Below are 26,856 nucleotides of genomic sequence, written 5' to 3'. Positions count from 1 at the left end.
GTATTATAGGGCCATTGTCATCAAAACTGCTTGGTTCTGGAACATAAATAGACACACTGACCAGTGGAATAGAATTGAGAGCCCAGAAGTAAGCCCCCACACCTATGGACATCTAATCTTTGACAAAGGTGCCCAGACTATTCAATGGGGAAAGCAGAGCCTCTTCAACAAATGGTGTTGGAAACAATGTGTTGAAACATGCAGAAGAATGAAACTGAACCACTATATTTCACCAAATACAAAAGTAAATTCCAAGTGGATCAAGGACTTGGATGTTAGACCACAAACTATCAGATACTTAGAGGAAAATATTGACAGAACTCTTTTCTGCATAAATTTTAAAGACATTTTCAATGAAACAAATCCAATAACAAAGAAGACTAAGGCAAGTATATACCTATGGGACTACATCAAATTAAAAAGCTTCTTCACAGCTAAAGAAACCATTACCCAAACCAAGAGACCCCTCACAGCATGGGAGAAGATCCTTACATGCCATACATCAGACATCAAAAGGCTAATAACCAAAATATATAAAGAGCTTGCCAAATTCTACAACAAGAAAACAAATAACCCCATCCAAAAATAGAGAGAGGACATGGACAGAATATTCACCACAGAAGAGATTCAAAAGGCTGAGAAACACATGGAAAAAAATGCTCCAAGTCTCTGATTGTCAGAGAAATGCAAAGAAAAACAACAATGAGATATCACTTCACTCCTGTGAGAATGTCATACATCAGAAAAGGTAACAGCAGCAAATGCTGGAGAGGGTGTGGAGTCAAAGGAACCCTCTACACTGCTGGTGGGAATGTCAATTGGTCCAACCTCTGTGGAGAACAGAGTCTGGAGAAGTCTCAGAAGGCTAGAAATGGACCTACTCTATGATCCTGCAATTCCTCTTGTGGGGATAGATCCTAGGGAACCCAACACATCCATCCAAAAATATCTGTGTACACATATGTTCTTGGCAGCACAATTTGTAATAGCCAAAACCTGGAAGCAACCCAGGTGTCCAACAACAGATGAGTGGCTGAGCAAGTTATGGTATATATATATACACAATGGGATACTACTGAGCTATAAAAAATGGTGACTTGACCATTTTCAGCAAATCTTGGATGGACCCTGAAAAATTCATGTTAAGTGAAATAAGTCAGAAATAGAAGGATGAATATGGTATGATCTCACTCTCGGGCAGAAGTTGAAAAACAAGATCAGAAGAGAAACACAAGTAGAACCTCAACAGGAATTGGTGTGTTGCACCAAAGTGAAAGACTCTGTGGTGGGTAGCGGGGAGGAGAATACAGGTCTAAGAAGGCTGACAGAGGACCTAGTGGGGGTTGTATTGTTATATGGAAAAGTGGGAAATGTTATGCATGTACAAACTATTGTAGTTACTGTCAAATGTGAAATATTAATTCCCCAATAAAGAAATTAAAAAAAATTATCTTATGGTAACAAATGGGAAGTCAGTAGTTGCTTGAGGGCTGTGGAAAGAAGGGTCGGTTTTTGCTACCAGTAGAGCTTCAGGGGTGAAGGGTGTGCTCCACATATCTCTTGTGTTGTCTGCTTACAAATGTGTAAATATCAAGCCCAGGTGGGACAGTGGTGCTAGGGTTGGACTTTACGTAAGAGATCCTGGTTGGATCCCATGCACGGTGGATGCCAGAGTGATACACTGGTTCTCTCTCTCTCTCTCTCTCTCTCTCTCTCTCTTTCTCTCTCTCTCTAGTAAATAAGACTTTTAAGAAAGAAATTACGTCATTAATATTTGTGTTTACCTATGTCCATAGCAGCACAGTTTGTAGTAGCCAAAACCTGGAATTAAACCAGGTGTCCAACAACAGATGAGTGGCTGAGTAAGTTGTACATACACAATGGAATACTACTCAGATATTTAAAATGATGAATTTCCTTTCTTCACCTCATCTTGGATAGAGCTTGAAATAATTATGTTAAATGAGATAAGTCAGAAAGAGAAGGATGAGTATAGGATACTCTTACTCATAAAAGGAAGTTGAAAAACTAGGTCAGAAGGGAAATCATTGGACTGGAGTTGCTGTATTTCACCAAAGTAAAAGACTCTGGGGTGGGGGGGGGGGAGGATAGGGAGGGCTCAGGTCCTGGAACATGATGGTAGAGGAGGACCTAGTGGGGGCTGAATTTTTTTTCCAGTTTTTAAAATTTTTTATTAGTAATTCAATAATGATTAACAATATTGTAAGATAACAGGGGTACAATTACATATAGTTCCTACCACCAGGGTTCTGTCCCATTCCCTTCATTGGAAGCTTCCCTATTCTTTATCCCTCTGGGAGTATTCAAAATTCTTTTTGGGGTGCAGAAAGTGCGAGATCTGGCTTCTGTATTTGCTTCTCTACTGGACATTGGCAGGTTGATTCATACTCCTAGACTGTTTCTACCTTTCCCTAGTGGAACAGGGCTCTGGAGAGGTGGTGTTCCAGGACAGACTGGTAAGGTTGTCTGACCAGAGACATCGGGTTGCTGTCATGGTAGCATCTGCAGTTGGGTGGCTCCATATGTCTCTTTCCTTTTCCTTCTCTCTCTCTGGGTGCTGATGGAGCTGGAATTCAGAGCCTTCTTATCTTCCTCCTATCACTTCTCCCTCACTGGCAGTATGGATCATGGTTCTTTTTGGTGAGCAGAAGGTAGGAGTTCTGGCTTCTGTAATTGCTCCTCCACTGAATATGGATGTTGACAAGTCAAGCCATACCATGGGGGTTGAATTGTTTGTGGAAAACTGAGAAATGTTACACATGTACAAACTAGTGTATTTTACTCTTGACTGTAAATCATTAATCCTCCAATATAGAAAAAAAACCCCTGCTATATATATAGAAATATTATACTTAAAATGTGTGATTTGTACTTTGTTTCTTATACCTTAATAAAGATAAAGCTCTAAAATTATACTATGACTTTTCCTCAAAAAAGCGCTGTTACTTGGAAGCCCAATAAATAAAACAGAAAGCAGAGCAGGAGTCCCAGCCTTCTTATTTCTGGAGAGAGCTGTGTGCAGAGGTGGGAGGGATAGTTCTCATGGCATGAAAAGCAGTCAGACAGACTATACCATGTGTGTGGCAATATCCTAGGGAACAAAGAATTTGCAACTTTAATGGGAAATTAATTTAACACATAAACTGCCTCCATTTAGGAGTATGACCATCACATGTAAAAAAAATCCTATTTTAATATGAATATCCATCTTCTTATAACAACTCAAAATAGTTCCCTTTAACTCAGGAACTATAGTATTTCCCTTAGCCAAGCAATAAGATGCAATCACTCTGAGAATAGTTATCAACATAACTAGAAAGTTAACTAATGAGGCAAATAAAAATCGAATGTTAGATGTTGCTGGGTGACTGAATCATGCTCAGGATGTTCATTGGGTTATTTGAAAAGGACATTCATCTATTCAGGTCACCACTTACAGTATGATCATTCTGGTAAATGGGGGTAAATAAGACCCTAGTTACTGAAACATTTAAATCTGCTTCCAAAATCTCTAAGCTGCACCTCAGGACTCCAAAGAAGACTCTAGGTAGAATAAATAGCCAGATAAATAATGCAAAGGTACATAGTTTGGGCCAAGATGGAAGGCATCTTTGAGATATGTTGCTTCTATAAAAGATGTATTTATTTATTGAGGGAGAAGGAAAGGGAGAGGAAGAGAGAGAGAACGAGAACCTGGGACTTGCAGGGTCCCAGGCATGCAATTTGATGCTCTAACAAGATAAGTTATCGCTCTAGACCTTTGATGGTTGCTTTATTTATTTGGTTGTTGTTGCTGCATTTTATTTTTCAATCATTATCTTATTTGCAATTCATAGTGGTTTATGAGATTGCAAAATTACAGGGTATAGTTGATGGTTGTAGAAAAGTGTGTTTTACAAGTAGAACCTGAACTGGAGTTGGCATATTGCACCAAAGTAAAAGACTCTGGGGTGGATGGAGGGGAGAATACAGGTTCAAAAAGGATGACAGAGGACCTAGTGGGGGTTGAATTGTTATATGGAAAAGTGGAAAATGTTATGCATGTACAAACTATTGTATTTACTGTCTGTTGAATGGAAAACATTAATTCCCCAATAAAGAAATTTAAAAAGTGTGTTTTGTAAGAAGGGGATCACTGTACATTCATTATACAGGTTTTGACACTGGGTGTTAGTATCCAGGTCATATGAGTTCAAACATGAGATGCATGTTTTAACTTGGGGCTGAGATCCCAAAGTGGTGAATGGGAAATTTAGGCCAGAGCACTAGGTTCCTATTGTCTCTTGGCACATCCCCCAACTCAGCATGATGATTAGTCCTCTCCCCTTCTCTAAAGCACACTTTCTCCGTGGTAGCCACTTGGATTCTTCTTGTCCTCTGGGTGGTTTTGGTACAAAGAAGTTATTTTTGTTGCTGTCTTAATTAATTAATTAAAAATTTATTTCTTTATTGGGGAATTAATGTTTTACATTCAACAGTAAATACAATAGTTTGTACATGCATAACATTCCCTAGTTTCCCATTTAACAATACACCCCCCACTATGTCATTTATCATCCTTCATGGACCTGTATTCTCCCCACCCACCCACCCCAGAGTCTTGTACTTGGGTGCGATATGCCAATTCCATTTCAGGTTCTACTTGTGTTTTCATTTCTGATCTTGTTTTTCAACTTCTTCCAGAGAGTGAGATCATCCCATATTCATCCTTCTGTTTCTGACTTATTTCACATAACATGAAATTTTCAAGGTCCATCCAAGATCGGCTGAAAACGGTGAAGTCACCATTTTTTATAGCTGAGTAGTATTCCATTGTATATATATACCACAACTTGCTCAGCCACTCATCTGTTGTTGGACACCTGGGTTGCTTCCAGGTTTTGGCTATTACAAATTGTGCTGCCAAGAACATATGTGTACACAGATCTTTTTGGATGGGTGTGTTGGGTTCCTTAGGCTATATCCCCAGGAGAGGAATTGCAGGGTCATAGGGTAGGTCCATTTCTAGCCTTCTGAGAGTTCTCCAGACTGTTCTCCACAGAGGTTGGACCAATTGACATTCCCACCAGCAGTGTAGAGGGTTCCTTTGACTCCACACCCTCTCCAGCATTTGCTGCTGTTACCTTTTCTGATGTATGACATTCTCACAGGAGTGAAGTGATATCTCATTGTTGTTTTTCTTTGCATTTCTCTGACAATCAGAGACTTGGAGCATTTTTTTTTATGTGCTTCTCAGCCTTTTGGATCTCTTTTGTGGTGAATATTCTGTCCATGTCCTCCCCCCATTTTTGGATGGGGTTATTTGTTGTCTTGTTGTTGAGTCTGGCAAGCTCTTTATATATGTTGGTTATTAAACTCTTATCTGATGTATGGTATGTAAAGATCTTCTCCCATTCTGTGAGGAGTCTCTTGGTTTGGGTAGTGGTTTCTTTTGCTGTGAAGAAGCTTTTTAGTTTGATGTAGTCCCATAGGTATATACTTGCCTTAGTCTTCTTTGTTATTGGATTTGTTTCATTGAAAATGTCTTTAAAATTTATGCAGAAAAGAGTTCTGCCAATATTTTCTTCTAAGTATCTGATAGTTTGTGGTTAATTAATTTTTTTTGACATCTAATTGCTGCCCAGGTCTGCATCTAGTATTGCAATGAACCAAAATAAAAGAAAGGTGATGGGCAAATATATATATATATATATATATATATATATATATATATGTATATATATATATATAATTTTTTTTTTCTACCAGAACACTGATCTGCTCTGGCTTTTGGTGGTGTGAAGGGATTGAATTTGGGGATTTTGGAGAATCAGGCATGAGAATCCCTTTGTATAGCTACTGTGCTGTCTTCCCTGCCCCTAAATGGACATTGCTTTTAAAAATCTACAATATAAGGGTGGGAAAGATAGCATAATGGTTATGCAAAGAGACTTCTATGAGGGGCTGGGTGATGGCACAATGGTTTTTAAAAACATTTTTTTAGACATTAGGATTTTTTGCGCCACCTGCGCTTAACCCGCTGTGCTACCACCCGGCTCCCGACATTAGGATTTTTTAAAAAAAGAAATTAATGTTTAATGTTGAACTCATTGTACAGAGAGAACTCGGACTGTTGGTGTGACCCCATTCAACTACCTCACCATACTTACTTCCTTTCAATACAATAAAAGAAAATGCATCTAGGTGGTTTCTGAATTTCATATAAGCTACATGTATATGACTGGAGTTTCAACATTTGTTATATTCTACGGGGGATTGTGGCCCCAAAGAGGTAAAGCACTGTAAAATTCCCAATTCTAGCTTGTTTTTTTAATGATGTATTTCCTGTACTCCTTTCCTTTCCCTTCTTTCCTTCCTTCCTCCTTCCTTTCTTTCCTTCTTCCTTCCTTTCTTTCTCTCTCTCTTTCTTTTTTTTATCTTTTTTATTTTTATTTAAGAAAGGAGACATTAACAAAACGTAGGATAGGAGGCGTATAATTCCACACAATACCCGATCTCACTATCCCATCCGCTCCCCTGATAGCTTTCCCATTCTCTATCCCTCTGGGAGCATGGACTCAGGGTCGTTATGGGTTGCAGAAGGTGGAAGGTCTGGCTTCTGTAATTGCTTCCCCGCTGAACATGGGCGTTGACTGGTCGGTCCATACTCCCAGTCTGCCTCTCTCTTTCCCTAGTAGGGTGGGTCTCTGGGGAAGCGGAACTCCAGGACACATTGGTGGGGTCTTCAATCCAGGGAAGCCTGGCCGGCATCCCGATGACACCTGGAACCTGGTGACTGAAAAGAGAGTTAACATACAAAGCCAAACAAATTGTTGAACAATCATGGACCCAAAGGTTGGAACAGTGCAGATGAAGTGTTGGGAGGTACTCACTGCAAACTCTAGTGTACTTCTGCTTTCAGGTATATATTTTGCCCTAGTTTATGGATACGTGTGAGCATATGCTCTATCTCATGGAACCTGGTCTATACCTAGGTTTTGGGACTTTGTTGGGAAGTGAACCACCTGGGATGGAATTTGGGATGTTATTAGAGAATACCATGAAAGGAAATGTCTCACCCGAGTAATAAAACTGAAGGGTTGTCATTCCACACCTGAAGTCTCTGGATATAGTCTGTGGTGAAGCATGCTGAGGTGGCACTGGTTGTGTTGATTAGGTTGCGATCGGCGGATGCAATATTATTTGATAAAAATTGAGAGAAGCATGCAGGAAAGTGAGCCCCACCCTAAGGTTCCAGGACTGGGGGCAATATAGGCTCTATAGTGGAAATGTGAGGTTCTTGCTGTCTTAGGGTTCAAGAAGACAATGGATAGTTATTGTTATCATCACATTATTTGGTAATTGGGTTAACTTTGAAAAGTCCCTTTGTTAGGGTTTGCTGTCTAATACCCAGTATCTTGTATATAGCTGTGCCACCACTTGCTTTTGATCTACCTGGTCTAGGCTTTTGAGACAGTCCGCATATTCACATATTCATATCAAAGACTCAGCCTGTGTATTAAAAAGACTCAGTCTGTGTTTTAAAAAGTTCGAGACATACAATCCATTTCCCGCCTCTCATATTAATTAAATAGTGATTTATATGACTACACTTTAATAGAAGTGTACATAAACACCATTCCCACCACCAAAAGACTGTGTCCCATTCTGCCCACCCACTCCCACTCCACCCCACCACCCTGGGAAGCCAAATGTCCACCCTCCCCCTCACCACAGGGTTTTTATTTTGGTGCCATACTCTCAATTTAGTCAGATCCTGCTTTTAGTTTCCATTTCTGATCTTCTTTCTCAACTTCTGTTGATGAGTGGGATCATCCCATACTCATCTTTATCTTTCTGACTTAGCTCACTTAACATAATTCCTTCTAGCTCTGTCCAAGATGGGTCAGAGAAGGTACGTTCATTGTTCTTAATAGCTGCGTAGTATTCCATTGTGTATATATACCACAGCTTTCTCAGCCACTCATCTGTTGTTGGGCACCTGGGTTGCTTCTTTTTTCTTTCTTTTAGACAGAAACAGGCGGAGAGGCAGAGAGAGTGAAAGAGACCATAGCACAGAAGCTTCCTTTGGAGGCTGGGCTTAAACTTTGGTTGTGCACATGGCAAAGCAGCACACTAAGTAAGCTATTTCACTGCACCTTTCTTGTACTCTTTTTTTTTTAATGACCACAAAACTTTTAAACATTTTAAATCAAAGACATTCCAATTACATGAAAAAAATAGCACAATGTACATTAATTAATTTTTTTGCTTTGCAAAAAAAAAAAAGATACCAAATTCTGTGATATAAGTCAAAAACATTTTGCTATGTGTGTGGATTCTGAAGACTAGTAACTGGATCGTTCTGCAGGGGAGGGCTTGTTCCTTCACCATGTCTGGAATCTCAACTGGAAAGTCCAGGATAGTTTGTATGACTTGAATCACTAGGACTGCAATCATCTGGAAGTTTCTTCACTGGTATGTCTGGTTCCTGGGTTGGGGTGGCTTGAAAGCTTGTCTTATCTGGGGATGTCAACTAAAGCTTCTATATAGGGATCACCAACTCCATTTAACTTAGGTTTCTGTAATCTGGCACATTGGTTTCTCTCTCCCTCTCTGTCTCTCTCTCTCTCTCACACACACAAACTTTACACAGCATGGGGGTAATTGTCAATGCCTAAGAGATTATACTCAATGAAGAGACTTATTTATTTAAAGATTTTATTTATTAATGAGAAAGGAGGAGAGGGAGAAAGAACCAGACATCACTCTGATACATGTGCTGCCATGGAATGAACTTGGGACTTCATGCTGAGAGTCCAGTGCTTTATCCACTCTGCCACCTCATGGACCATAGTGAAAGGATTTCTATACAGGGAAAACCTGAATTTTCTAGATAGACAAGTAAAAGATTATTTTCTGACGACAACTGAAATCAATCTATTGTGTTAGGAGTGTTTTTAGTAACTGACCAAGTGGATTCCTAAAAAAACAAAACACAATTGAAAATCAATGCAACGGGAGTCGGGCTGTAGTGCAGCGGGCTAAGCGCAGGTGGTGCAAAGCACAAGGACCCACATAAGGATCCCGGTTCGAAACCCGGCTCCCCACCTGCAGGGGAGTCGCTTCACAGGTGGTGAAGCAGGTCTGCAGGTGTCTATCTTTCTCTCCTCCTCTCTGTCTTCCCCTCCCTCTCTCAATTTCTCTCTGTCCTATCCAACAACGACAACAACAATAACTACAACAATAAAAAAACAACAAGGGCAACAAAAGGGAATAAATAAATAAAAATAAATTAAAAAAAAGAAAATCAATGCAACAGTCACATGGAAGTGGTCTCTGTTCATCATTTATTATTATTATTTTCCCTTTTGCGGCTCTCTTATGCGGTTATTGTTGTGGGGAGCCGGTGGCTCAAACTGGGATTCTTACGCCTATCCTTGTGCTTTGCGCCCCATGCGCTTAACCCGCTGCGCCACCACCTGACTCCCTCTGTTCATCATTAACTGCATCAGTTCATTTGTAGGTTTTTGTTTCTAAATCATTATCATCATGTAATTGTGAGTTGTCTAATGTGGACATTACAATGAGAAAAGCCTGGACTTGGAATCAGTAGGCTGAGTCTAGACCCACTTTATGTGAAAATTAATTAAAAAAAATAAACTCAATTGTTGAGTACCCACTCATATTGCACTTGGAACTAGGTGTGTTACATATGTCAGTTCAGTTGGTTCTTTTAAAAAAAAAAAGAAGACACTGGGAGTCGGGCGGTAGCACAGTGGGTTAAGCGGAGGTGGCACAAAGTGCTAGGACAGGCATAAGGTTTCTGGTTCGAGTCCCTGGCTCCCCACCTGCAGGGGAGTCACTTTACAAGCGGTGAAGCAGGTCTGCAGGTGTCTTTCTTCCCCCTCCCCCCCTTCCCCTCCTCTCTCCATTTCTCTCCTATTCAACGACGACATCAGTAACAACAACAACTACAACAACAATAAAACAACAAGGGCAACAAAAGGGAAAATAAATAAATAAATATTAAAAAAACTTAAAAAAAGACTGGAATATGCATTATTCCTTTTATTTTATAATTGGGGATACTGAGACTCTAAGAGATTGTAAATGATTCTACAACCTTTCCATGTATTTAAATTGGAATTTTCCATAAAACGGTGAAGTATCTACAGTCTTCATTCCATGAGACAGTTTCTCAGTATCCATATTAATTTTAAAATTTGCAGACAGTGATTACTGTGTACAGTTCTATGGATTTTGAGAAATTCATATGTATGTGACTACTGGTGCTATATTGTTGTGTGACTTAAAAGATTTTCCTTTTTTCTTGTGGGATAGTAAGTGTATGGTTGCACCAGTTTATAATTATTCATCTGTTGAGGAATATCTTTTTTTTTTCAGGAATATCTTGACCAGTATAGCATTTGGTGTTTATAAATCAAGCTGCTAAACTCTCAAAAAAAATAGGAAAGTATCTAATTATAACATACTTCTGAAGTGATAATTCCTGTTTTTTTAATATATTTTATTTATTTATTTTAATGAGATAAAGATAGACAGAGCACTTCTTAGCTTTGGGTTATCGTGGTGCTGGGGATTGAATCTGGGACCTCAGACTTTTTTTTTCTGGTTTTTTGATTTTTATGTTTATTGGAGGAATGTTGTTTTATGAGACATTTATCTCTGGGGCACAGTTTTACATCTTCCCAAAATATCTACCAGCATACCTCACTTCAAAGCTCCACTTCCCTCCACCCTAGTGCCCTGCAGCACAATTTCTATTAATTGTCATATATTCCTCTTTCCTGTGTGCTGATCTAGTCTCATTACCTGGTATAGTGAGTTGAAGCTTAGATTCAAGAGGCAGAAAACCATTTGATCTTGCCTCATTTATGTTTTTCCAGTTTACCTATTAGTGACCTATTAGTGCCCACACAGGCTCACATCTCAGGATGTCACAGAGATTCACTATTAAAAAAAAGGGGGGGGGGTTGGGTGGTAGCACAGCGGGCTAAGTACAGGTCTGCAGGTGTCTATCCTTCTCTCCCTCTCTCTGTCTTCCCCTTCTCTCTCCATTTCTCTTTGCCCTATCCAACAATGACAACAACAACAACAACAACAATAACTACAACAACAACAAAAAAAAACAACAAGGGCAACAAAAGGGAAAATAAATAAAATAAATTAAAAACGACAAAACACTTAAAAAATGTCAGCGACCCATTTTTCTTTCTTTCTTTTAAAAAAATATTTTATTTTTATTTATTCCCTTTTGTTGCCCTTGTTGTTTTATTGTTGTAGTTATTATTGTTGTTGTCGTCATTGTTGGATAGGACAGAGAGAAATGGAGAGAGGAGGGGAAGACAGAGAGGAGGAGAGAAAGATAGACACCTGCAGACCTGCTTCACCGCCTGTGAAGCGACTCCCCTGCAGGTGGGAAGCCGGGGTTTGAACCGGGATCCTTATGCCGGTCCTTGTGCTTTGCGCCACCTGCGCTTAACCCGCTGCGCTACAGCCCGACTCCCAACCCATTTTTCAAATCACCTAAATATCCCAAAGCTTTGGTGTTACTTTTGTATCATGACTGGATCAGTGTCACACAAAGATAGAAGGAAAAGAACCCAGGTTTTTACTTTTCCACCTCTAAGTCTGCTGCCTCATAACCTCTTGGTACCTTAATGGTTGAATATTTAATTGTTGCCCAAGTTCAGTTGCAGGATACAATCATAACTCAGAACAGCTACTGACACACACACACACACACACACACACACACACACACACTTCAAACTATATTCACAATTAACTATATCTTTATCTTTTATATATATTTTTATTTGTTATTGGATACAGACAGAGAAATTGAGAGAGAAGGGGGAGACAGAGAGGAAAAGAGACAGAGAGACACCTGCAGACCTGTTTCACTGCCTGTGAAGTGACTCCCCTGCAGGTGGGGAGGGGGATGGGGAGAGGGCTTGAACTGGGATCCTAACCGGCCTTGCCCTTTGTGCCACGTGCATTACTGCCTGACTTCTTTATCTTTTAAGCTGCTTAAGAATAGACAGATCTATGCAAACTAGATGCACTTTTTAAACAATCTATTTGTATTTATTTGTTGCTTTGTTGATGGTGCAGTCTAAGTGGAAAATTCTTCTGGTTTTGGTGTCATTTACTAAATCAACATATTTGCTGGATGGTTTCTAAGGGTCAGGCACAGAGTCACAGCTTTAGGTAAACCCACCTCTGTTTTCCTGAAGTTCATAATACAGCAGCTGTGGAGCAGTATACATAATGAAAACAAACAAGGTGAGTTGTAGCAAATTCAGGGGCTGTCAAAGTGTGTCAGGTGGAGCTGCTGAAGTAGCTCCCTTGGATAGTGTGCTAGCTGGCCAGGTGCACCACCCAGGTCCAAGCAGGGCCCCCACTGCATTGAAGGAAGTTTTGTTGTATGGTCTCTCTGGGGACTTCAGCTGTCTGCATTCAGCAAAGCTTCTGGGAGGAAGTTTCATTTCAGCTGAGACAGGCTGCTAGCTGCTGGGTTGTGTAACTGTCCTCACATCCCAGTTCTGTAACTTGGACAAAGTCAGCATTTCAGCTCTGGGCTCCTAAGTGTAAAGTGAAGATAATGGGCCCTTCGTAGCGCTGTGGAAATGAGAGTGAAGACAGGAAAGGCGCCTCTTAGGGACGATGGTGGCAGGCAGAAGGTCACCTAACAGGTGCACCAACCCAGCTCAGCTCAGGCTTTTCAGGCAAAAGCCAGCTGCTTGGGGACTGGCTTCCCTGCCAGAGGACAGTGGTTAATGCAGTGCTGGCAAGTTTAGGGAGAAGCTGGAGTTTACAAGCCAAATGCGGGGGCGTGATGTATGTTTACCTGCGGGAGCCCTGCCAGAGGCTCAGAGGACCCGGTGCCACCCAGGTGCGGCCTGAGAGACGGGCGAGGGTTTCACCAGCCTCTCCAAGCTGTGGCTACGTCCTCCCCGGGCGTGGGCGGGACGGCCAAGGGGTGGGAGCGGGGGAAGGGGGAGGAGCAGGAGGGAGGCTTGAGGGCGCGGCGGGTGGCGAGAGGGAGGAGGGAGGAGAGTAGAGGAAGGAGAAAGGAGAGAGGAAATCCCTGCTCAGATCCTCCTGGGCGCAGCCAGGTGAACCTCCGGGGAACCGCAGGTGAATCATCCGGGAGCTGCAGACTAGCCACCCGGAACTGTCAGGTGAACCGCCCCCGGAGCAGCCAGGTGAGCCTCCTCCCGCGAGCGCCAGGTGTGCGCGATGCTGCTGCTGCTGGGCGCGCTGGCCACCTGGCTCCCGCGCGCTCTGGCCGGGGCTCCGCAGGCCGAGGACACAGCGCAGCTGGACTTGTTCACTTCGAGGCCGCAGAGCCGGGTCAGCCCCGCCTTCCTGTCGTTCACCCTGGACGCCAACCTGGCCACCGACCCGCGCTTCCTCACCTTCCTGGGGTAAGCTGCAGTGAAACTAATTGACGAGCACCTCCACCCCCAAACACACAGAGAGCTTCCAGACCACAATTTAGTGAGCATAATTCCTTTACGCTTAAGTTACATCTTTTTAACTTCCTATAGCATCCATCTCCCCAACTCAATTTCCTACTTTTAAGTTTAAAAAACTAGAGAAGGATAGGACGGAAAAAGTGTAGCAATGGGACTGGGGAGGTGGCATAATGGTTATTCAAAGAGACTCTCAAGCCTGAGGCTTCAGAGTCCAAGGTCAATCTCCCACATCACCATAGGCTGAACAGTGCTCTGGTAAAAGAAAGAAAAAAAAAAAAAGTAGCACGAAGGAGAGAACTTTTCTGGGCCTAATTATAAAACACAATGACTGTTCATATTCTCCCAGGAGACACCAGACCCCATCTCTTGGCAGAAGCTACCTCAGATGCTTACTGCCTCCACCCCCATTAAGATACCGGCTTCTTGGTTTTGTAAGCAAGTGTTCACCCTCCTCCAAGACTGAATCAGAGACACAAGAGCACCCTCTTTTCATTGGAGACTTACTTTCTGAATCAGGATGTGAGGGTTCTTCTTTCTGGATGACTGGTGCAATGATAAGAGTGACTTTCTTGTGTAAGGAGAGGAAGCATTTTGTTCCCATCACAGAAGATCACACTAAGTATCTGTCCACAGAGTAGAGGGTGGGGTGGGTGTAGCTTCATTACAGTTCCTCAATCAGAAAGATGCTTGGGCAAAGATGATAAATGGGAAATAGAAGCAATAAGAAGGAGTAATAAAAATAGCTGACACTAGCTGAGGCCTTGTCAGATGTCAGATCCTGTCCTAGTTCATTTCCTCCTTGTTGCAAAACCATGATGTGAGGACTGTCCCTATCCCTGGTGTGGATGTGAAGACATTGAGACTATGGGACATTCAATGACTTGCTTATGAACAGTCAGTTATTACCTGAAGGAACAGAGTTTGAATCCACATGCTAATTGCAGAGAAATGGTACACAAATAGAAATTGATACCAGATATATGTATGTTATAAATGTAATAAAAACAGTTTTTAATGAGAAAAAGAGATACAGAGAGGGAGACATAGAGAGACTAGAGCACTGCTCTAAGTTAGTTTTTCAGAGAAGATAGAAAGGCAGGGAGAAAGAGAGAGATGCACTATCTAAGGAGATAGATCTTGTCAGGCCAGTTTTGTTTTTTATTAAAAAATTTTTGTAAATATATATATTTTTTGCCTCCAGGGTTATTGCTGGGGCTCAGTGCCACTAGGAATCCACTGTTCCTGGAGGCCATTTTTCCCTTTGTTGCCCTTGTTGTTTTTTATTGTTGTTGTCATTGCTGTCTTTGTTGGATAGGACATAGAGAAATTGAAAGAGAAGGGGAAGACAAAGAGGGAGAGAGAAAGACACTTGCAGACCTGCTTCACCATTTGTGAAGTGACCACCCCTGCATGTGGGGAGCCAGGGGTTCCAACTGGGATCCTTATGCAGGTCCTTGCGCTTCGTGCCAGTGTGCTTAACCCGCTGTGCTACTGCCCAGTCCCTAAATAATAATTTTTAATCAATTTATGTTTTTAGGGTTTATGTATGTATGAGAAAGAGAGAGGAGGGAGCAAAAGAAGGCAGATGTGCAGTCCAGCATGTGCGATTTCCCTTCCTTAGGACAAGGACTTTTAAGTTTTGTTACTCTGTGGTTCTTGCCACACGAGTATTTTTAGTCACCCCTCTGAACAGCCTCCTCTGCTTTCCACCTCTTTCTTGTCTAGTTGGGCTTCTTAGTTTGTCATATGAATTGACAAAAGCCCTAAGCCCCTTTTCCATTGTTTTTTCTGCTAAAATTTCAGACCTAGCTTAGTTCCTGTTTGGAGTCTCTGGTCTGACCAGAGAGTCTGAAAAAAGAAATTATTATCTAATCATGACTGGCAATGCAGATAGTCACCTCCATGCACTTTCCTTTACTTCTGCCATTGTGATGGCCCATACAGCTGGATGGTTGAGCTCTTGAGGGCAGAGAGCAGCCTCACAGCCATGTGGGTTGATTATGTGCTCTAAGGTTTTGAGCACCAGACTCACTTGGCCCTGAGTGCAATCCCTTTCCTCTTCATTGCCCTCTCTTTGCCCCTTTTTCTGTCAAAACTCTAGTGCTACTTCTACCTCATCACTCTCAGTCTCTGACTACAGTCATTTTTCAAGGAAAGTAAAATCATCAGACAGAACCTTCCTTGTCTCCCTGCCCTCAAATCTGAGGATGTAACATGTTTGTTTGTCTCTTCCTCTCTCCCCTCAGGATAGTTCTTTCTTCTTCTTTTTTTTTTTCTTTTTAATCGTTTTATTAGTGATACAACAAGGGCTTTCAAGATTATAAGAGTACAGGGATATATAATTTCACACTATAGCCACCACCAAAGTTTTGTCTCACAGTACTAACCACTATAGTTCTCACAGAGCTTTAGAGATAGTTTGGCTGCTAGTGCTACTCTTCCTCCTCTTTCATCTTCTATCTCCTCCTCTTCCTCTTTCTCCCTCCATTCCTTCTTCCTTCTCTCCCTGATTTTCCTCCCCTCTTTCTCCTCCTTTTACCTCTTCTTCTTCCTCCTCCTGTTCTTCTTCTCCTTCCCCTTCTTCCTCCTCCTCTTCTTTCTTTTCCTCAGTTCATGTGTTTTAATTCTCTATATTACACATATCAGTGAAACCTTTCTCTGTAACTGCCTTTTACCTCCTTCCTTCACTAAGGATAATCACCTTTAGCTCCATCCATTGGCCTGAAGGATATAATGCCATCCTTTTCAATTGCAGAGTAATATTCCACTGAATATATATATCTGTTATTTTTTTTGTTTGGTTTTTTTTTTAGCTGTTCATCTTCCAATGGACATTTAGGTTGTTTTTACTCATTGGCTGTTGTGAATAAAGCAGCTATGAATGTGGAAGTGCATATGTCCCTTCAAAGTAGTGTTTTCACAGCCTTTGGATATATACCTAGGAATGGTATTGCTGTATCATATGATATTTCCACTTTTTTTTTCTCTAAGGACACTCCACACTATTTTCCACAAGGCTTACACTAGTTTGTACTCCCATCAACAGTGTAACAGAGTTCCTTCCTTTTGCTCCACATCTTCACCAACACTCATCACTTCTTGCTTTGCTGATGTATGTAGGCTGTTCTCATTGGATGAAATCTCATTGTGGTTTTGATTTGTATTTCTCTACCAATAAGTGAAATGGAGCATTTTTTACGTTTGTGGGCCATATATGTGTCTTCTGTAGAAACTTGTCTACTCATATCTTTTGTGCATTTTTTAAACTGAGATATTTGAGCCTTTTTTTTCTTTTAAAATAACTATTTTCTTTTATATGACAGTGAGAGAACCAGACCATTACTCCAGCACATGTGACAGCAGAGATTAAACTCAAAACTTTGTGCTTGAGAGTCCAGTGTTTTATCCTCTACATCACATGCCAGGTTGCAGGTTTAGTGTGTGTGTGTGTGTGTGTGTGTGTGTGTGTGTGTGCTTTCCTTTCTGATTTCTGTATAAATTCTCCCATCATTGCCAGTTAAAACTGCCCACAGTTTAACAACTAGTTCATGCAGTTCTTCAAATTTTAATAATTAGCTCTTGCAAGCGGGCACATCAGCTCCAGCACACCTCTGCTTTTTTGTCAGAGTCCAGCAACTTATTACTGCCACACAAAAAGTAAAGTAAAAATACCTGCACACTTACTATGAGGGAAAAAAAAAAGTAGTGGGGATAGATAGCATAATGGTTATACAAAGAGCCTTAGGCTCCAAAGTCCCAGGTCTGGTCCCCCACACCACCATAAGCCAGAGCTGAGCAGTGCTCTGGTAAAACAAACAAACAAACAAAACAAAACAAAACAAAACCTTAAATAAAAAAATAAATGGAGTTCATGCAGATACTTTTATGTGTTCCTTTATTATTTCCATGTCGCTAAGGCCTTTTTTCCCTTCTTTCCTGTTTATGATTGAAATATTGTGTCTATGATGAGCTCTGCTCACATGACATACATAGCAGCTGTTTTCAATCTGTGTTTTTGTCAGTGGGCCTCAGTAGTGTTTTCTCAAAACAAGAAAATGCTCTCTTGCAAAGGAGATGAACAAAAAGGCCCTTACTACCCACACTTTACAGCAAACACGTGACTTCCTTTGTTTGACAGGAACCACCCAGCACTGGGTGTCATGTTGTTTAGAAAAGCCTTTGTCTGGCCCACTTGCCCTTGTAGCAGTCTAGGTCCAGCTGTTCAAATATCCTCCACAAAATTGGCAAGTACCCGTGTGCCAGGTACCTGTCCAGGTGATTATCTGCGTGTTGAGGATTCAGAGAAGCCAGGTAAAGCTGCCAGCACACACATCAGGGCTGGTGGTTGGGGGAGGTGGTACATCAGGAAATCAGAGATGTTCATTTCAGAGAGTAGTGAATGCTCTGGGAAAAATAAGGACAGGGAACTGTAGTGGAGAGTGACCAGAAGTGGCACAGTCGCTGACTCTGGCACAAGGCTTTGGGACCAGGTGTCCGGCTCAGACATGCAAGGCTGTTTGTTCCTTCTCTCCAGTGCTAACTTACCGTCTGTTCCCCACAGAGCACCAATTGCTCTTCTACCTTAACTGCCTGCTAAGACCAGTCACACAGGTCTAAATGAACTTCTTCAGGCATCAGCCACCGTTACAGTGCCATGACTGGAACCAGTGCCTGTTCCCAGGCAGTGGACTGGGCTCAGCCTGGAGTGACTCTTAGGGGAAGTTCCTCTGATCAGTTGTGTCCCCACACCTGGGGGTTAGGGGCTGAGGGCTGCGGGCAGAAACCCAGGTCTTTGCTCGTGGTAAAGTGTACACTCTACCAGATGAGCTGTTTTCTGGCCCCATTTGAGACTGTTTTAAAGTATGTGTATGGCTTTAAGCACATTTGCATTGTTGTACAACCCTCACCACACCTGTACTCACTGAACTATAATGCCTTCTTTGCCCTCCCTACAGTTGATTTTTTTAAAAAAAATCATTAGTGATTTAATATTAGATTACAAAATTACAAATTACTACCTATCTTTCTATCATCTATCTTTATTCTTGCTCATTTTTTCTATGGTTCCGCCTTCTCGTCCTTTTTTTTTTGCCTCCAGGGTTATTGCTAGGGCTCCGTGCCTGCACCACAAATCCACTGCTCCTGGAGACCATTTTTTCTCCTTTTGTTGCCCTTGTTGTTTTACCACTGTTGTGGTTATTATTGTTGTTGTTGCTGTCGTTGGATAGGATAGAGAGAAATCTAGAGAGGAGGGGAGACAAAGAGAAGGAGAGAAACATAGACACCTGCAGACTGGCTTCACCATCTGTGAAGCGACTCCCCTGCAGGTAGAAAGCCAGGGGCTCACCGGGATCCCAATGCCGGTCCTTGCGCTTTGCACCACGTGCGCTTCTTCTCTTCCTGTCTTTTCTTTAAAAAATTTTTTTTCACTTATTTTATTTCATTTTATTTTATTTTTTGTCTCCAGGGTTATTGCTGGGGCTTGGTTCCTGTACTACAAATCCACTGCTCCTGGTGGCCAATTTTTCCCTTTTGTTGCCCTGTTGTTTATCCGTGTTGTTATTATTATTGTTGTCGTTGGATAGACAGAGAGAAATTGAGAGAGGAGGGGAAGACAGAGAGGGGGAGAGAAAGATAAACACCTGCAGACCTGCTTCACCGCCTGTAAAGTGACTCCCCTGCAGGTGGGGATATTTAATTTATTTTTACCAGAGCACTGCTCAGCTGTGGCTTATGGTGGTACAGGGGATTGAACCTGGGACTTTGGAGCCTCAGGCATGAGAGTCTCTTTGCATAATCATTATGCTATCTACCCCTGCCCCCTTCTCTTCCTTTCTAAGTCACACCTACACCTATAACTATTTCCAAATGTTGTTCCTTTTTTCCTCTTCTTTCTCTGAGTCCTGATGGAATTGGGTTTCAGAGCCCTCTACTCTACTTATATTCCCCTAACATTTCTCCCGCTCTGGGATTATGAAACAAAATTCTCTATGGGGTATAGAAGGTGGGAATTCTGGCTTCTGTAATTGCTTCTCTGTGGGACATGGACATTGGCAGGTCAATTTATACCCCCAGTCTGTTTCTGTCTTTCCCTATTGGGATAGGAATCCCACAGTTGATTTTTATCTGGGTTTATATCAAAGGATAAATGATTTTTTCTTTTTTTCTTTTTTAAATATTTTATTTATTTATTAATGAGAAAGATAGGAGGAGAGAGAGAAAGAACCAGACATCACTCTGGCACATGTGCTGCCGGGGATCGAACTCAGGACCTCATGCTTGAGAGTTCAAAGCTCCATCACTGCACCACCTCCGAACTTTTTCCTTGTTTACTTAGTCCAAGTTAGCCTTGGAATAGTAAAAAAAAAAAAAAAAAAAAGCTCTGGGGATGCCTTTCCTGGGTGAGGCCCCAGGGTTAAACCTTGGCTTCCTGTGAAAGCCCCATGCTAGAAAAAGTATCCACAGGTGGTGGAGTGGTGCTATGGTATCTTTCTCCTATGCAGCTCTCTCTCTCTCTACTTCCTCTTCTCTCTTAACAGAAATAAAGAATAAGAAAATTGGGGTAGAGAATGGGAAAGCTATCGGGGGAGGGGGTGGGATATGGAGATTGGGTGGTGGGAATTGTGTGGAGTTGTACCCCTTCTACCCTATGGTTTTGTTAATTAATCCTTTCTTAAATAAAAAATAAATAAATAAATAAATAAATATAAAAAAAAAAAGAAAATTGGGTCAGGGAGACCTATTAGCACACAAGATCCTATATTCAACCCTCCTCCCATGCTACTTAAAACAAATGAATGAAATTGGGTCTGGTTATTGTCTGGTGGCTTTGAGGAACCCACAGCTCTGCCTGGGAGCTCTTTGGTGCTGAGTGGAATCCAGGTTAACATTCCTTAGGTCTCATTTTGTGTCTTATTTCCATGGCCAGTACCCACAGTCAATTTAGGGGCCCAAAAATATATTTCAGTTTATTTTTAGAACCAAAGAAAATGAAATTTAAGGTCATAGGAATGTTTTTATACGTGCTATTGAAATATCTACCTTTAGTTAAATTTATTTCTATAAGTATAATTTTAAGTAGTTTTATTTATTTTTTTAAATTTTTGTTTTATTTCAGTGAGAGAGGGAGAGAGAGAGAGAGAGAGGAGAGCACTGCTTAGCTCTGGATTATGGTGATGCTGGGGATTTAACCTGGGAGTTTTAAGCATGAAAATCTTTTTTGCATAATCACTACACTATCTCCCCTTCTCTTAAATAGTTTTAAACAAAGGCAAAAATGCTAAAGCAATTACCAATAGACTCTCATGTAACAAAGCAAACAAAACTGCCAAAGTTGTTTTTTAAGACTTATTAATTTTTTTAATGAAAAAAAAAGAGAAATTATAAAATCAGAACATCATTTTTGGCATGTGATGCCAAGGATCAAACTCAGGACCTCATGCTTACCAGTTCAGGACTTTAGCCACTGTGCCAGTGTGCTACCTCCTGGACTAAAGCTAAAGCCTTATTTACTAATTTATTTATTTTGCCACCAGGGTTACCACTGGGGTTTGGTGCCTGCACTACTTACTGTTAATCCACTGCTCCCAGGAGTGAGTCAGTCTTTCTTTTTCTTTCTTTCTCTCTTTCTCCCTTTCTTTCTTTCTTTCTTCCTTTCTTTCTTCCTTTCTTTCTTCCTTTCTTTCTTTCTTTCTTTCTTTCTTTCTTTCTTTTTCTCCTTCCTTCCTTCTTTCTTTCCCTTTCTTTCTATCTTTCTTTCTTCCTCTCTTTCTTTCTTCCACTCTCTCTTTCTTTCTCCCTTTCTGTTTTTATCTGACAGGACAGAGAGAAATTGAGAAGGGAGGGGAGACTGAGATGGGGATAGGTAGATTGACACCTGCAGACTTGCTTAACCTGCAGGTGGGGAGTGGGAGCTCAAACCCAGGTCCTTGCTATTGTGATATGTGCACTTAACCACCTGACTCCTGCATCCTGTTTTTCTTTTTTTCTTTTTTCTTTCTTTCTTTCTTTCTTTCTTTCTTTCTTTCTTTCTTTCTTTCTTTCTTTCAGCCTTAGGTCAGTTATCTCATTGCTATTTAAGAGGTATTGGGAATTAGGCCCTCCACAAAAGTGCTTTTTTGATTTGAAACAAAACTCATGTGTAAATGACCAAACGGAGTCATTCCAGGAACTACACAGCATGGGCTCTAAGGCTTATGAGCATGAGGAAGCACAAGTGGACAGGGTGACATGTAAAACTTCAGAAATGGGTCATAGGTTTGTTCACTTAAATTCATGACATCTTCATCTTTCTTTTTAAAAAATATATATTTATTTATTCCCTTTTGTTGCCCTTGTTGTTGTAGTTATTATTGTTATTGATGTTGTTGTTATTGGATAGGACAGAGAAAAATGGAGAGAGGAGGGGAAGATAGAGAGGGGGAGAGAAAAATAGACACCTGCAGACCTGCTTCACACTGTGAAGCCATTCCCCTACAGGTGGGGAGTGGGGGGGTGTTCAAACTGTGATCCTCATGTTGGTCCTTGGGCTTTGTGCCATGTGCACTTAACCTGCTTTGCTACTGCCTGACTCCCCATCTTCATCTTTCTAAGGGGAGGTTTTCTAAATCATTCTGAGTCTATTCTGCAGGATTCAGTAACTCACTATGCAAAGATAGGTACCATTCTGGCCTTGACAGAACTGTTTGAACTGAAGGTATAAATAATAGGAACTGAGATCTTCTGTAACTCTAAATTGTGTGACTTAAATATTTAAAAACTTTTCCCCTGAGAGACAGAATTAGGGAGGAGGACCCTAAATGAGCTACCCCTAAAACATACATCTTTGAAGACAATCTGTTTTCCCAAAGAAACACAGAGTTATCTTTCCTCCAGATTCCGCATTCTTATCCACCCACCCACCCCCCCATCAGTCTTGAAAGGCTATATGTCTTTTGAAGACACTGAACATTACTCTATTTGTCAAGCTAAAATAAAAGCTCCTGCCAGGTTAGAGCTCCAAGTTGCCTTCGGTGTCTAGAATAACCTCATAATTAGGATTTAGACTGAGGCAACTATCCCCTCTATGGGGATACAGCTTCTTTCCAAAACCTGTACAGCTCAAGAAAATCAATCTTCCAAGAGAAGGAAGCGTGCTTGCCTGAATTGTTTTGCAAAAACAATTCTAATTTCTTACTGCTGTTTTTTCGTAACAGTTCTCCAAAACTTCGCACTTTGGCCAGAGGTTTGTCTCCTGCTTACCTGAGATTTGGGGGCACCAAGAGCGACTTTTTAATTTTTGATCCCCAGAAGGAACCGACCTTTGAAGAGAGAAGTTACTGGCAGTCTCAAACCAACCAGGGTAAAACATTTTTAAATACACCCTAGATGTTAATTGCCTTGAGTCAGTCTTGAGATTTCCCAGAGAAGATGGTGTCACACCTAACAATTATTGAGAGATTAGGGACTCCCCATGGGGCCTTGGAGATAAAAGGAGGAAGCAGTGGGCAGACTTCCTCCTCCTGATGGTTTCTCTACAGTGAAACTTCCAAAAACGTGTGCTGGGCATCACTGAGCCATTGTGCTGTCAATGGAACTATGAGTGCAGCTGGGGCACAGCTGCTTAGAGAGAGCAGGTGGGTCTGGCATTGTGTCAGAGAAAAAAGGAGGATAAAATGACGGTAGCTGTATCATGAAACTGAAGGAAGCATTTCCAGCTAAAGACTCAGCAGTGATCTCAGCCCATGCTTTTGGAAAATAGCACTGGAGTGAGAGGTGTAGAGATATACTCTGCTCTTCAGGATGGGGTGTTTTTGTTTGTTACCCTTTACCAGAGCACTGTTCACCCCTGACTTTTGGTGGTACAGGGGATTGAACCTGGGGCCTCATACATTCAAGCATGAAAGTTTGTTGCATAACCACTATGCTATCTCCCCAGTACTTTTTTTTTTTTTTTTTTAGTGCTCAGGAACAAACCCAGGGCCTCATATAAGTACAGAATGTGGTCAACCTCAAAGTCACCTCCCTGTCCAAAATTTACTTTATTAATTTTTTTATGAGGAGAGAGACACCAAAGCACTACTCCACCATGCATAGAGTTCCATTTCTTTTGCCTTTGTTGCTGTCGTGTGGTGTTGGGGATCAAGCTCAGGACCTCACGTGCAAGGCACACATACTACCACTCAGCCACCTCTTTGACCTACTGAATATATTTAAGATTTTTACTTATTTTTATGAAAGAGAGAAAGGCAGAGTGCTACTGAGCTCTGGCATATGGAGCACTGGGAGGCAAAACTCAGGCTAAGTTCCCTATGAATGGATTTCAAGACAGTTTATTAAACTGGTTCTCAAACTTTCTTTGACGCTCCATCATTACCTGGAGTGAGTTTGAAGACTTGGATTCCTGGGCTCTTACTGTGAGTCTTGCAAGCTCCTCACATGATTCTGATGTTAGACATCTTTGAGGTTCTCTTGAGAAACCTGCCCTGGAACTGTGAGGAGATGCCCAGTGTCTTTCTTAAGTGCTAAATAGACCAAAATGAAAGTTGAAGCATTAGCCTAGCAATTAGACATTATTTTATTGTAATTCAATGCATGAGTAGATTTTCATCTATTACACATTTCCATTCTTTTTTTTTTTTTTTTTCCCCAGCAAGGAAGGGTTTAGAAAAATTCATCAGCAATGGAGTCAAACTTTCTAGAAGAGCAATCACAAAAAGTAGAGGGGTGGGGAACAGAATTCTCTTGGAATAACAAGTTGGAATAGTTTCTGCTTATAACCAGTCATCCGAGGTCAAAAGTTCTTCAAGTTTAGACAGGAAACTGCTTTGTTCATGAGTGCTCTTTATCCTGTGGTGGTTGGGATATGGGGTGGGGTGGGGGTTGTGTCTGGGATTATTAAGTGCATCTGAAACATCCTTTGTAAGCATGGGATCAATGAATGAGTCCCCAGCTGCCAAAAAGCAAGTGTGCAGTTTCCCAGAGAGGAAGTCACTGGCCATCACATAGCATGTGATAAAGGAGCTTACTCCGCCTGCCAGGATAGAGCTGGGTTTCCAAGGGCCCATGTTGCGGTATCACAAGCTTCAATGAGACCAAATTTGAAATGAAAAAAGTCACCATTTCCTGTTCTGCCATTATAACAAAAGGAAATCACCACAAAGCAGATGTAGTTCATGTAAGATAAATGTCTGTTACTTTGACAGTGAGCTATAAGATCTGAATATGGATTCTGTCAGGGGATTCTCTGGAAATTCCCAGTATCTGAGGAAATTCTTAGATTATCAAATAACTTGAATTTCTGTCCCATATATCTTTTTTTAATATATGTCATTTTTTTCTTAGGGAACCCCTTTCCCCATACCCCCAGTTTTTAGAGACAGGAAGAGAGAGAGAGAGAAAGAGAGAGAAAGAGAAAGGTATCATCGCACTGAAGCTTCTTTCTCCAGGCTTAAACCTGGGTCACAGACATGGCAAAGCAATACACTATCTTGCTGGCCTTCCTTTTTTTTTTTTTTTTTTTTTATGGTGTTTTGTTAGCAAATTTAGCACATATAACAAAATACATCTCCCCCCATCTTAACTTTATAGCCAGAAACTTCATTACCTTGTTCAAGTCCCAGAAATAGATAAGTAATTGCCAGTAAGGGGTTTCACCTTGAAACAGTCTTTAAATTGTTTCTCCTATTTGTAGATGTTTGCAAATCTTGGTCCTTCCCTTTTGATGTGGAGGAGAGGTTACAGATGGAATGGCCTTTCCAGGAGCAGTTGCTGCTGAGAGAACAGTATCAAAAAAAGTTCAAGAACAGCACCTACTCAAGTAAGCAATAAAAGACACCTTACAGATGTTCCATCCACCCTTCCTCCCTTCAATATTTGAACAGTTTGAACCTAGACTTGGCTATAAAGATCCCTGCAGCACTTGTGTAAAGCTCTAGAACACTCAAATGCTACCAAAAGCTAGTAGGAAATATGGAATCCAGAACTTTGTAATTGCTGCTTTCCTTTTCTTTTTCTTTTTTTTTTTAATTTTTTATTTAAGAAAGGATTAGTGAACAAAAACATAAGGTAGAAGGGGTACAACTCCACACAATTCCCACCACCCAATCCCCATAATCCCCCCCCTCCCATGGTAGCTTTCCCATTCTCTAGCCCTCTGGGAGCATGGACCCAGGGTCGTTGAGGGTTGCAGAAGGTAGAAGGTCTGGCTTCTGTAATTGCTTCCCCGCTGAACATGGGCGTTGACTGGTCAGTCCATACTCCCAGTCTGCCTCTCTCTTTCCCTAGTAAGGTGTGTCTCTGGGGAAGCTGAGCTCCAGGACACATTGTACACTCCTAGCAAAATGTAGACATATAAATCAGTAGTTAATTAATATGAGAGGGGGAAATCAATTGTATGTCTCAAAGTTTCTCAAAAGACAAACTCAATCTTTTTAATATATAGGCTGTGTATTTGATATGCGGACTCTCTCAAAAGCCTAGACCAAGTAGATTAGAAGCATCCAATAGCACAGCTATATACAAGATACTGGGTACTGTACAGCAAACCATAACAAAGGGACTTTTCAAAGTTAACCCAATTAACAAATAAAGTGATGATAATATTAACTATCGATTGTCTTTTTGAACCCTAAGACAGCAGGAACCTCACATCTTTACTATAGAGCCCCTACTTCCCCCAGTGCTGCTTTCCTTTTCTTCGCCTGATTTTGCCTGATAGCCAAAGAGTCAGATAGAAATCAAATACAGAAATCATTCATTCACAAGCTAATAATGACCTTTACTGCTCCAAACAACTAGGAAGGAAGGTGTGGATGTATTTGCTGTGTAAAAGTAAACTTTAGGAGTCTGGGGAGTAATATGTGAAAATCCTTAATACCTCACTGTTCATTCTCCCTTCAGGAAGGAGCCCTACTGTGAACTGGTGCCTGGTAGGGAGGGGAATCCTGGGCATAGCAAATGCCTGTGACTATCAGTTAGCTTTCTCTTTTTCTTTCTTTTTGGTTTTGCAAACACAGAAGTAGCTCAACCACCAAATAATTCAAGTCTATTTGCTGAAACAGTTTCTAGTCTTCAAAATGAGATGATGTTGTCACACAGGCTTTAAAGCAGCTAGAAGAGGCAATTTAAAAAATATATTAAAAATTTTTTTTTTTAGTTTTTAAAATTATCTTTATTCATTGAATAGAGACAGCCAGAAATTGAGAGGGGAGGGGGATGAAGGGGGGGGGGAGAGAGAGAGAAAGAGATAGAGAGACACCTGCAGCCCTGCTTCACCACTCACTCGTGAAGCTTTCTCCCTCCTTTAAATTATTTTTATTTTTTGGATAGAGACCACCAGAAATTGAGAGGGAGGGGAGTGATAGAGAAG

The 26,856-nt window shown here is 41.2% G+C and overlaps 1 protein-coding gene across 1 annotated transcript in view; it reads left to right on the top strand.

Annotated features, from left to right (window-relative positions):
- The first annotated feature begins 13,074 nt into the window (after positions 1–13,074).
- The window catches only part of HPSE (heparanase), a 48,006-nt gene continuing 34,224 nt past the window's right edge, over positions 13,075–26,856 (top strand). The window contains exons 1-3 of the mRNA XM_007537490.3: positions 13,075–13,457; positions 22,703–22,848; positions 25,180–25,305. Of these exons, the coding sequence (XP_007537552.1) occupies positions 13,270–13,457; positions 22,703–22,848; positions 25,180–25,305 (460 nt within the window). The 5' untranslated portion in view covers positions 13,075–13,269. The remainder of the gene's footprint in view (positions 13,458–22,702; positions 22,849–25,179; positions 25,306–26,856) is intronic.

This window comes from Erinaceus europaeus, chromosome 3, assembly GCF_950295315.1.
Source record: "Erinaceus europaeus chromosome 3, mEriEur2.1, whole genome shotgun sequence".
Lineage (NCBI taxonomy): Eukaryota > Metazoa > Chordata > Mammalia > Eulipotyphla > Erinaceidae > Erinaceus > Erinaceus europaeus.
Note: the sequence above shows the minus strand (reverse complement) of the source record. Positions and strands in the feature narration are given on the sequence as shown.